At 39.2% G+C, this 12,830-nt stretch overlaps 1 protein-coding gene across 1 annotated transcript in view; it reads right to left on the reverse strand.

The window, feature by feature from the left end:
• The window catches only part of PARP8 (poly(ADP-ribose) polymerase family member 8), a 111,125-nt gene extending 98,301 nt beyond the window's left edge, over positions 1–12,824 (reverse strand). The window contains exons 1-2 of the mRNA XM_042825846.1: positions 12,721–12,824; positions 11,981–12,035 (exon numbers count right to left, since the gene is read on the reverse strand). Of these exons, the coding sequence (XP_042681780.1) occupies positions 11,981–12,035; positions 12,721–12,805 (140 nt within the window). The 5' untranslated portion in view covers positions 12,806–12,824. The remainder of the gene's footprint in view (positions 1–11,980; positions 12,036–12,720) is intronic.
• Between the last annotated feature and the right edge of the window lie 6 nt (positions 12,825–12,830).

Raw genomic sequence — 12,830 nt, forward strand, 5'->3', positions numbered from 1 at the left:
CAAAAAAATCAAGATGCAAAGCACTTCTAGATAACAAAAATCGAAGAGCAAAAAGGGTGGGAAAAGCTAAGAACATAAGCAAAGACAACTGTGCAAAGCCCGTGCTTTGGGAAATGGAAATAGCATGGCCAAGACTGATGTGAAAACTCCAACTTCTGCAGATTCATGTAACCATAATCACTTAAACCAATGTCCAGATGTGACACTTTATGGGCATTCTCTGGGACATTCTCTAGGACAGCCTTGTTCTGTGCTAACTTTTTCACTGCACACAGACAGGAAAGGGCTCTGTACTGCTTTCCCTAACACTGAAGTGAAAAGCCTTGGCCAGTGACTTTGCTAATATGGCTGCATCATATGCAGAACCAAGACTCTCATTCCAGACGTCTAAGAATGCTTTCACTACATGGAGGAATCTCCCTGTCAGTTCAGGCATCTCTGTCCCATAATGATTCTGCCGCTGCTTTGATACGAGCCATCTCCAGGTCAGGTAATTGATATCTCATTTCATCAGCTTCCATGAGACTTTCCCTTACCTACTAAACTTCAAAGACAAACAGTGTGTAATTTCACTTTGCTATGGAACCTGTTAATCTTTTCTATTAGAAATCAGTGAAGATAACATACTGCACTTATATTTAGCTTTGTTCTATCTAAGTTTCTTTAACAAGATGGATATAGACAGCTCCTCAGTACTCAAAGTAGGCATGACTTTACTGAATTCCATGGAAATTTGTCAATTTAAATTAGCTGAGAATATGGATAGCAATACCTCACATGAAGTACAAGAAAGAACTTATAGATCTTATATATAAGATTCAGGCTGGATGTAGCTCTGGTCAGCCTGGTCTAGTGGTTGGCAACCCTGCACATAGCAGGGGGGTTGAAACTAGATGATCATTGTGATCCTTTTCAACCTAGGCAATTCTATGTTTCGTTCTATGATACAAATGGAAATATGCAGTAAATAGCAATATCTGCTCAGACAAATTTACTCAGAATTCATGTCAAAAGCTTTACAAAACTCTAAAAAATGCTACAGATGTGTTAGAAATAGCCATGTCAGATAAGACATGCCACCCTGTGGCATGGTCCACCTTCCACCATGGTTTCATTTGACACTTGAGTCAAAGACCTGACCCACTGCTCTTAACTGACAGCGCCATTACTAACAGAAGAGGTACAGAGAGACTTGGTAGCCAGTAAAAGATTTCCTTGACCCTAAATGATCATTAGTTTCTGTCCTCCACAAGAAAAATCAATAGCCTTTGAAATTTTTATCCTGACTCACGTAGCTGTAGTTCTTGTTCTTTTCATGGACAGCAAATGCCTAAAACTTATTAGCACACTTGGAGCTGCACATCCATGCCTGCCTTGAAGACAGGCAGTGCTAGATGTAGAAGGTATTTACACTCTGTATCTCTGTGTTTGCTGTCCTTGATTAAGGCTGAGTTTTTTTGCTGAACTACAGGATGAATGTGTTTTTTCACACCTTAAGTAAATGGTAACATTTTTATGAAGTGGTATTTTTAAACGTCTATTTACTGTTGTTTAAACACAGAAACAGTACAGTATGTAATTGTTTATAACAAAAGGCATAACCTAAAACAAATAAAATGCTTATCAGTAAAATATAAATTCAGATACAGAAGAAGCCTGGAGTCTTCTTCCATTAATCTACTCCCTGTAGCGTAGTACATAGGGAGAATGTGTTTCTTTTGATTTATTATTCTAGTTAAACCCAAACAAGAATTTTTAAGTAGAATAAAAATACCAAACAGAAGTGTCAAAACAAACAAACAAAATGTTAACAAGCCAAAATATGGAATTGTAAATGTCCTTTCGGAATGAGGCTACCTAGCAAAATACCTTAACAAGAACTAAACCGGTAAACTCCTCATCTCATGCAATTTTCTTTCTTTAATGAAGGCTGTGCTGCCTTAACCAAGACTAAAGTTTGCTGTAGAAGTTCCTTCAAAAGCTAAATTTGGCATAGGGAACATCTAGGAAGCACTATGATACGCCAGATGCTCTGCTGCTCTTGTGTTATACATATACATATATAACATTAGATATATATATTAGAAGTAGCATGTGAACAGTTTATGCAGTTTAAGGAAAGAGAGCTTGCATCTTTGGTAAACTGGTGATTGTGACTCTTCATTTCATACACAAGAGATTAGTACTAAAATTTCTGTTGGCCTGAGTTCTCAAAACTACTGCATGTCCAGGGAGATAATTGCAGAGCATTATGTTCTTCATGTTGCCATCTAAACATACATATTCATAAAACCATATTAAGCCAGGATGCTATGTTAATTTATGTAGTTGTATATCTAGAAAGGAATGCTGTTCATATAGCAATTAACTTCCATACTAAGACATTAACTAAATGCATGCCTTCCAAAAGTTTTTAATATTCACAGGTTTTATCTTTTAGGATAAATTACTGTTAATTTTTTTTTTAATCATTACATATTTCCACTAGATTTTGTACAACTATAAAGTGAAATGACTGGATTTCACACTAGTGATTTTACATATTTTTTATGTGGGCCAAGTTAGAATGATCCTTCCAGGTGCATTCACAGAATAGTTTTCCTTAAGAAATTAGCATTTCTGTTTCAGCTAATGGTTATAGCTACAAAAAGCTATGAAGCCACTCTGGAATTCATTTTAAATTTAATCAATGAGATTTAATACTGATTCTGAGCAAGTGGCAAGTAAAAAGGTTTTTATGTGGCCTAGCAAGTTGTTAAAAAAGGGCTCTCTGTCAACCTGCTTTCCAGATGCTGAGGCTAAAAAAAAAAAAAAAAAAAAAAAAAAAAAGACTAGTTTTTTTTTGACAATTGGCCTTCTATCTTTGCCCTTTGCAATGACAGCAGCTTGATAAAAATGCATGAAATAAAGCCCTTCTTCCTTGAATAAACTGCCTCTTTTCCGTCATCCAGGAAAGTACTCAAAAATGAGAATACATTGCAAAAACAGTAACATTAAAGCACAGCTCTGGTCTTCCTGACTCCACCAGGGCAAAAATGACTTGACTTGCCATTCACTAGGACTAATGTCAAGATCAAATTAAAAATTTGACAGTATTAATGCAGATCTAAGAAAGCCCCTTCACAAGAGAGGAATTACTCTGTATTTACCCAGTTGTAACTAAGACCAAGCAGTTGACCATCAGTGAGTACTTTACAACAAGGAAGAGATGCCTAGTACAGGCAGTGCTTACATGGGTCCTAATTTGACAGAAGAGCACCCTAATTATTTTCCTATCATATTTCCTGCCTGATTATTATTGGGTGAGAATTCTCCATCAAAGGTTTTTTTCATCATTAAAGAAAAAGAATGAGCAGGCATGAGAAAACAAACAAACAAAAAAAACCACAAACAAAACTGTCAAATAAAATGTTACATCATTTGTCGAAAAGCTAATGACCTGGAATACCATTTCTGACCCATAGGCTGCTTTTTCTAGGTGAGAGCAAATGTCTGTCACAAATACCTCAATTGGGTAGAAACAAGACAGGGGAGAGCAGTGCTAAGTTACCCTACCATTTAGCTTTGCTCTTAAAATATTCTTATCTATAAACATAAAATGGAACATTCATTTAAAGCAACAAGATTTCAAGATGACAAGCTGTAATATATGAGATAAAATGTAGACTTGTACACAGTTCAAAATGATCTTCTTTAATTATATAAACCATTTTACAGATGGTGTATCACCATTCTTTGCACGCTCTTTGGCAAATAGTAAATTTCACTACACAGGGAGACGTGCTGTTTCTCCTTTTATTTCTGATCACTGCCTTGAAGTTGGAAGGTGACATCAAGAGGGATGGCTGGCTTCTTTGAGCTTCCTCTTTGTCCTTAATTATTTGCTTCAGACAGGCTCCTGCTAAACTCTACGGAACGACTCCATCAAAGGGATTCAGCTCAGCGCTAATTGCTGGGACAGGGTATGGTCTCCAGAAACAGCTGAGAGAATCCAAAGCCCTTCTACAGGGTTTATGCAGGTATCCAGCCTTCAAATCAGTCATGGAAAGATGCTCAACCTCCAACCGTTACCCACGATTGCTTTCTCCTTGGTACCTTATGTGAGCATGTGCAAAACTGTGACTTAATCCCACAGGATTAGATAATGCCAAAAGTGTGGTATATCAAAAGTATATGATGTTGCTTAGTCCTTCTAGCAGGTGAACACAGTCTGATATAAAGCTCCCTAGAGATAATGGATCCCCAGGAGAAGTCTGACTCATAAAGCAACAATTGTTCACGGTCCCTATGCAAGGCTCTTTCCTGTTCTTATTCCCATACAAATAGACTGAGTGCAATCTGGCATTTAGATCTTCAGTATGCAGAAGGCTGTCTGGGAAGGAGATGTATTTCTGTACCTTGTTTAGCCTTTTTTTTAAAGTGAGATTTTTCCAGCTACTGCTGCAAAGAATAGCAGGTTTATCTTTATGAACAATTTACTCTGTTTAAAGGAGCTCTTTTTCCGCAGATAAAGACAGTCCAGTGAAGCATCTGTAAAAATCTTCGCTCCTATATGACAGAGGACATTAAATCTTAAAAGCTGTACTCTTAAGTGAGATTTATTTAAAGCCCAGGTGGAACTGTAAATTGGACTTTTTCTAGATTTATTCACATTTCATTCCTTTCTTACTTTTAACTTTAGCTAAACTGAGCTATGGCAGCAGTTTAAAATTTTCTTTCCCTCTAGCTGTTGAAGCTTATTAAAGTAGATGTTTTGATTCAGTGATTTGACACTGATTCAAATAAGAATTAATATTCTGTGCAATAAGTAATCCATGAAAAAAAAAAAGAAAAAAAAGAAAAAAAAAAAAAAAAAAAAGAGGCCAACAATTATCTTCAGCTCTTTATTTATAAGTGATGAAAAATATGGGAAATTATTATAGACTAATAGAGAAATCAGCAATGTCATTAATCCCAATACAGACAAAATTATCTAAATCGTTGTTACAGTGAACTCCACTTTTCAATTTATTTGTCCTGTCACATTAAGACATTAACAGCTGCTCTAACAATAGGCCTGCAGGTATATTTTTAGATACTAATCGTGTTAAAGTATGTAGTGGAAAAAAAGAAGTAGTTGCTGAAAACGTTTTCTGTAAAGAAATTCCAGTGCTTTTCCCAGCTCTGTGCTGGTGCAACATTTAAGCACTAGCGCATACAAGTACAGCTGCATAAAGAACCTGATGCTTTTTAAAAGTGTTAAGCAGTGTAATGTAATGCACGGTAACACTGAGACCACTACATGCTGTGGGAGTTCAGCAATTCTGAAAATTAGGCCATACATTCATGTGCCTGAAAACACATTTTCATGACAGAAAGACAGACAATCACAATTTGAATGCATTGTTCTTCACATCACTACAGTACATAGCAGAGTTGGGAGAGCCCAGCTTCACCAGACTAGAAACAGATCTCTGCAGGACTGCAATCTCCCTGAAGGAAATAATTTTTACCATATGCAGTGATGGGGATTGGGTTCATTTCAGACTCTAACAGTAAAGCAAGAAAGACCTGTCAGAAACAAGACCACAAAATGAAAACAAGCTCAATGAAAATGTGAGTTGAATGGATTTTTCTTTTCACAAATCTTCAGTGTCGCGTTTAATGACGTTTCTACTACATTATTCTACTAGATTTATTTAGGTTGAATCATTTGTTAAAACACACCTACTGAATCTCCTCTGGAAAATACAAAAATAATATCTATAGAAATGTACCAATAGACTCCATATATATATTACACAGTCAGTATCAGTACAAAAATAAGTAGGTTAGTGTTAGTTGGAATTTAAAGGATGGAAAATGCTTGTCCTAAAGGGAGATTTAAAAACTGAAACTTCATTAATACCTGACAGAAAATTGTTTTACAAAAGTACTCAAGGCAGTGTTCAACATTAATTCATCTACAGAATTTTTAATGAAGAAATGAAAATCTCAAGATATGCCATGCTATATCTAAATTAGAATCCCAACTCATATCACAGATTTATCTTTCCAGGAAATACTACAGTCCCAGCAAAAAAGTTAAGTCATATTTGATGAAGTTAAAACTCAAAGACATTGTACAACCTTCCAGCTGTTTAGAAATAGTAATAAACAGCGTTAAGAACAAGTTGTTTGTCTGGCTTTCATACCTACCTTACTGCAGTAGAGACAGATTTTAGGAATGTAATTACGTATTTAATAACCTGATCACAGTTAAGTGCAGCCATCAGTAACAGATGAACCGTACCTGCACCAACCCTTCTGAAGGCCTTTATAAAAACAAGTCCAACTAAACTAGTCTCAGTCAGAACAGTAGGTTCCATCAGAACTATTTTTTTGTCTTAGGTCATGCTTTCAGCAACACTTGCATCTGATGCAAGCCACCAGGGGCTCCAAAAGGAGCAATCCACAGTCTCTTCCTTGGCATAGCTCTCTTCCTTAAGCTGGTAAATGCTGAACCAGACAAAGGAGATAGGCTAAAACTAACCTATCCGAAAAAGGCCCATCTTAAACTAGATTGCAGTGGAAATGAACGAAGAAAATTACAATGTTCAGGAAAGTGTGCCATTCTGATATTTTCACATACACAGCTTTTTAATATCATGGTTTAAAAAACGTTTTTCAATTCCATTTCTTCTTTTTTTTCAGTAGTATGTAAGCGAAATGTAAGTTATAAATAAAAACACAATTCAGTTAGACTGAAATCATTTTTTTCACTGGGTTGTTGTTTTGATTTTTTATTTTAATGCTGAAGACTTTCAACATTACCAGTGACACCAGAATTTCAAAACTATTCACCAAACTGCATCTCTGATGTAGGCAGTCTTACTGAGCTCATGTTAGTACCAGTAGGATATAAGCAAAAATATAAAAATATAAAAATAAAAATAAGAAGACATACTACTAAAAGGGAAAATTACAATAATCTGAACTATTTGTCACTGAGTCGTTCAAACATGTACTGCATAAAATGTACTAGGACTTCAGATAAGTGGGTTTAGTCTCTGGCTGTAGATAGCCACAAGGAATTCAGTCACTTTCAATGCCGCAGCTATGAAATATTTCACTGCTACTTGAGGTGAGAATTAACTCATTGTGTTTACATGAGAATCTTTGATGCTGCAGTACTAAATGCTACGTATAAATCCCTGTATTGAAAAACACAAAAAACAACTTTCAAAATGAAAATAATACAAGTCTACAGTTTTAAGCAAATAAAAGCAATTACTTCAGACCAAAATTCAGCTTCTCTTGCAACTACAGAATTGCCATTAGTGTGATCATTCTGCTCGTGTATGAAAAGCAGACCACAACAGTCCACTGTGCAAATAGGAGATGAGAATTTTTTTTGACAAAATTAGTTTTTGTGCTTGGGTTTTATATGTCTTATGTAGTTTCTTTATGGTATATGCTGCAATGAAAGATCTAATTTCATAAACAGCTTACTGTCACTCTCCCTCAATACCAGTGGAAGCTAAGCACATGTTTGAATAAAGAGATATTTCAGATTGATGTGATGTCCTCGGTTAGCCTCAAATAAATAAATAAATAAATAAATAAATAATAGGGCAAAGAGGTGGTTGTGGTGAGAAAAAAAATATGAAAAAAAAATATTTTCTTCAGAGTAGCCAACACTGTTTTTATGTAAACCATGTCAAACAACACATGAAGTAAAAACAATCTCAGGACATCACACATTTTTATTTGAGAGATGACAGATCTGCAATTCTGCTCAGTCTGCAGGGCTTGTGGAGAAGGAATGCTTCACTGAGGGGCAGATAATAGGACAAAGGAAACAAGAGATTCTTAAAGAAAAGAAAACAACTCAGTGTTTCCATGCTTTAATATCCTGTTTAGATCCTGCAGTAAAAAGCATAAAGAATCCACTCATTTCTGATATCCCGCCAGCTGTAGTTAAAGAAGAGTAAATCTTGCACACAGTACCCAGATGAACACCTTACTTTAAAATGTATCCTTCACCCTAACTATGGCCTTCTGACAGTGAAATTAAAAATTATCAAAGTAATAAACAATTTGCCTCCTACTTAGTGCCCGCATTATGTGCTCCACTAATAAATTACTGATTGTAACCCTTCCAATCCATGAAGCACGTTCACAGTGCAGTGTCCAACAACTCCAACAATTTGGAGGTGTGAAAATAACGCATTTAAAGAGAAGAAAGAAAGGAAAAAGTAGTGTCTGAACATCAAATACAATCCAAAAGGATTAAATGAAATACACAGGTAAAAGATTTTTCATGATAATTCATATAATACATGTATGTTTGTACTTAGAGATATTTTTCCCTTCTAAGTACAAACGTAAAACCTCCTCTAGGTGTATTTATGCTCATCCAGTGATCATTTACATATGTTATTTACAAAATTTAATAGCTTAATACAGCCGAAAGGTCAAGTATTGGAACAGATCTATGCAGTGAATAAAATAATAACTGTTCACAGTTGGTTCCCCTAGAACTTGAACGATAGCTAAGTCATGCCCTTCAGGTTTGGTTCAGAGCTCTGCTATGGGAATACAAATCCACTCCACGGAAGCTATGATAAATATACTTCAGATCAGACCTATCTTTGTGACTTGATCTGTAAGGCGGTTTTGTATCACCTCTGTATCTGAACAGGACTAACAAAGGAATGTGCCAAGCAATCAACCCAAGCAACAGTAAAAAATCATGTAGAGAAGCCAGTTCCAAGAAGAAAAACATCACACATTCAAGCTTAAAAAATTAAAGAACTTACACAAGTATCAGCTCCCCTATGTACCTGAAATAATAGTACTGTTCAGTGAGTTCTATGGTTGTGTCAGTATACCAGTTACCAAGAAATTGTCTCTGAGCAAGTTAAGACCACAGACAAAAGGACTTAATGTGCAGAAGAGTGCAGAGTTAACAACAGGATGAGGAAAAAGCCTCTAGTGATGTCAAACTCAGGAGCATTACAATCTGCCTACACATAAGTTAAGGCACAAGATAATCTTCCTTCTCAAACAGAAAATAAATGTTTCAGGGGTTTCTGCTCTCATATTAGGACTGTTCCAAAAGCAATGCCTTCCATTTTATGATGTTGGCCCACAACATCAGAGGCAGATGCTGGTGGTATGGCAGTAGATGTTGAACCTTCCCACCAATATTCCAATATTACATGCTGTTGCCATGTGAGAGATGGCAGCAGAGGAGCAGCCTGACACATGAAAGTATATATTAAGCAAAGGTGTGTCACCAAATTCCTCCGTGTGGAAAAAATGGCACCCACTGACATTCATCAGCACTTGCTGAACACTTATGGAGACCAAAGAATGGATGTGAGGATAGTGAAGCAGTGAGGCGCTTTTCAGCAGGTGACAGCAAGATGGGGTCCACTTCTGCTGGTGCAGATTTTTACTAAAGTGGTATTCAATCTCTTGTTCATCACTGGTGAACATGCATAGCCGATAGTGGTGACTAGGTTAAAAAAGAATGTTTTGTAGCTGGGAATTCACAGTGTTATTGCGCTGTTTGTATTTGTTGTAGTTTCCATATAATTAATAACAGGCATTATAATACTAACCTAAAGGAACATCCAGAGAATATAAAGTATGGAAAAGAAGTAATTCCAAGCAAAGCAGGAAAGTGCCAAAGTACTGTAATGTTCCAAAAATACAATTTCAACACTTATTTGCGTGAACCTACTTCTTGTTTTGAGAACTCAGCATACACCCTTTATCTATGACTTGAAAATCTTGTTCAGGTCAGTTTGAAGAACAAAGTCATCAAAGACTGAGTATCTGAAGAAGTAGAATGAGGTGTACCAGCTGCCCCTCAGCCTTTGATCATGAGGAAATCATTTTTGTCATCTGGAGACAATTCCTGAGAGCAATATTCCAAAAAAAGGCCTCACTACTCAGGAAGTCCACAGTTGCAGCAAGATCAGTAGGAAAAAAGTCACAGCCAAATGCACGGAAAAGATCCTTAAAGAGCAATCCACCACTGACCGCAGGTCCTCACCAAGATGATGCTGGAGGCCTGCCTTGATGCCACATACGGCTCAGACCAAATGCAGCTTGGCCAGCATCTCCCCTAAGAAACCACTGCGCCTCTGTGGTATGAGAACAACAGTTGCACCTTTGACTGTGAAGACCTGGAGTTTCCATTTTATGTACCTCAAAGGAGAGCTCACTGCCACAACCTGGCCTCTCAGTAAGCTGTGTGCAGCACACCTTCCTACATCAAAATACAAACAAGCAGAGAACGTGAAACTCTTAGCCCTAAAGATGCTTTTTAAAATGTCTTTAAATACCAAATGGAAAGTGAAAACTGGGTATCCTCCCTGTAACAGCCCACTTTCATCACCTTCACTAAGCCTAGCAGTTTCTCCGTTCAGCTGAATTTTCAAGATCCTGGTACTACTTTTCAGTCAACAGCTTCCCACATAAATCCTGACCCCAGGTAAAACTCAGGGCTGTGGGATGCATGGCGATCTTCCGCCTTCCCTTGCAGACGTGAAAACATTTTGTTCCAGCATTTATAAACCGGTTTGCTTTCCACCAGCTAAGCCCTTAGGCCTTTTATTTTATTCAGCTTGGGAAACAGAAACAACAGACAGGTTTCACTTCCTGGTTTCTTGCTGCAGTATGTGGTTTAGAAAACAGTGCAAAGTAACTTTTAAATTCAATTACTTTAACTAAACAGTAGTATTTTCTAAAAGATCATTTTTACTGTATATTGTCTTTTAAAACAAGAACAAAATAAAATGTACACTAAAACCCTAAATCAAAGAGTATACTTCAAGCAACCTGAAGGCACATCTGATTCTCTGGTAGGGGAACTACTTTGTTCCATTGAAAATGACACATGTAGTTCTTCCTCCAGTCAGAGAACATGGGGCACTGAGGTCAGGAATGCATTTTCTGAGCAGCCTAACAGCCTAACAGCCCAGAGACTATCTGGGTGCCCATCCTGCAGCTAGTGCTCAAAGTGTGCATGGGGCAGAATGGAGGCTGTGGGGCACCCAGGGCTTCCTTGCAAAGAGCAACTCCAGAGCACTGTAACCTGACATACCCCAGGAAGGAGAAACAGCTCCCAGAGATAAGCTGAGGAAATAATAATAATAATAACAATAATAATAAGGAGAAGAAGAAGAAGAAAGAAAGAAAGAAAAAGTCAAGACATTGCTAAGTCTAATAAAATTCAACTAAAAGATAACAAGCTAGTATATACTGTAAATACTCTATCAAGGAAATGGCAACTCAGAGCCAGGGCGACAAAAATGATGTGTGATTGACCAATGTGGGCTTTTGTCAGTGCAAATTAACATTTCCTTTTGAAAACAGAGGAAGACAATAAATGGCAAAAAATAATAATAAAACCTAATCTGGTTTATAATCAAAAACTCAGAGCCGTTTAGCAACAGTATTTAAACTAGCACTTAGTTGAAGCAATGTTGTAACCTTGCAAGCTACACTGATGCTTCCCTGAGCTCTCAGGAGTTTAATTTGGCTAACTACAGGCAGCCCTGCTTCTGTTGCGGGACCAAACATGGCTATCAAATGCAAGAGAATGAGATGCTGATGTGAGATATAGACTATCTTTTACTAAAATCATAACTTTTTCATTCTTTTTTTTTTTTTTTTTTTTTTTTTTTGATGAATTCATTCTGTATCTGATATGCTGACACCCTGCAATTTATCCTACATACGGCAGAAATTAAGCTAATCTTACATATGGCAGAAATTAAGCTTATGCACACATATGAACAAACAGAAGCAGCGAAGCGACTCTGAGCAGCGCTCAGGCGAGGATCACCGTTCTGGTCACCTCCCTCCACACCTCCTCCTCAGTGCACGTTTGTGCGAACGCGGATGATTTACTGATCGATCCTCCTTGCACAAGGCAAGGCAGCAAAAGGGGCTGAAACAATGCTGCGAGCCGGGAACAAGGGTGTAACGACTAAAAATAAGGTACCTTTTGGAGCCTCCAATGTAGGTGAAGGTAAAGGTGGAGTCTGAGTACCTGAAATCTGAAAACACAAAGGGCCGCGTTATTAGCGCTTGGTTTCCCGCTGGTTCTCTATTTGGGCTGAAATCACCAGGGTTTCGCACACCGACACGGGGTTGGGGTAGGTGTGCATCAGCGAGAAGGCGGCAGCTCCCCCAGCCCCTCGCAACAAGTGCCCGGTACTATGGCAACGGCAGGGATTTCCACGTCGGTAAAGGCAACAGGCAACCGCTCCCGGCGGCGGCAGCCGGCCGAGCCCCGGCGCTGGGGCTTGGAGGGGTCCGGCCCCGTCCCCCGCCCCGCGGGACTGAACGCCCGCGCTGGCGGGACCCCAACAGCCGCGCGGCCGCCGCCGGGCCGAGGAGCAGCGGGGAGCGGCTCGCCCAGCAGCTGCGGGCTGAGCCAGGCGGGCACGGGCACACGCACAGCCGCACACCGCACGGCTCGGCGTGCGGCCGCTGCCACGCTGCCCGGCCCGGGATGCCCTCCTTCCCCCCCTCCTTCCCAGCCGGCCCTGGACTCCTCTGCCCTCACATGCCCTCGGAAGGAGAGGAGGAGGAGGAAGGGGGCTCCGGGCAGACACGGCGGCTCCGCTCCTGGGGGCGTCAGCGAAGGGCACGGCCCGGTCCGGGCCGCGGCACCGCGGGTCTGGGGCGGGCAGCGGCAGCCTCGTAACCGCCGAACCGGCGCCCGTGGGGGAAACTCACCTGCAAACAGGCAGTCCTTCTCCGCCTTGCACTTTTGGATCACAACGTCAATATCCTTCTGAATCCTCTCTTGTCTTGAACACATCCCCCTGGAATAGGTCCCAGGGGAA

This window comes from Centrocercus urophasianus, unplaced genomic scaffold, assembly GCF_019232065.1.
Source record: "Centrocercus urophasianus isolate 14NV4802_14NV808 unplaced genomic scaffold, USGS_Curo_1.0 seq_25, whole genome shotgun sequence".
NCBI lineage: Eukaryota > Metazoa > Chordata > Aves > Galliformes > Phasianidae > Centrocercus > Centrocercus urophasianus.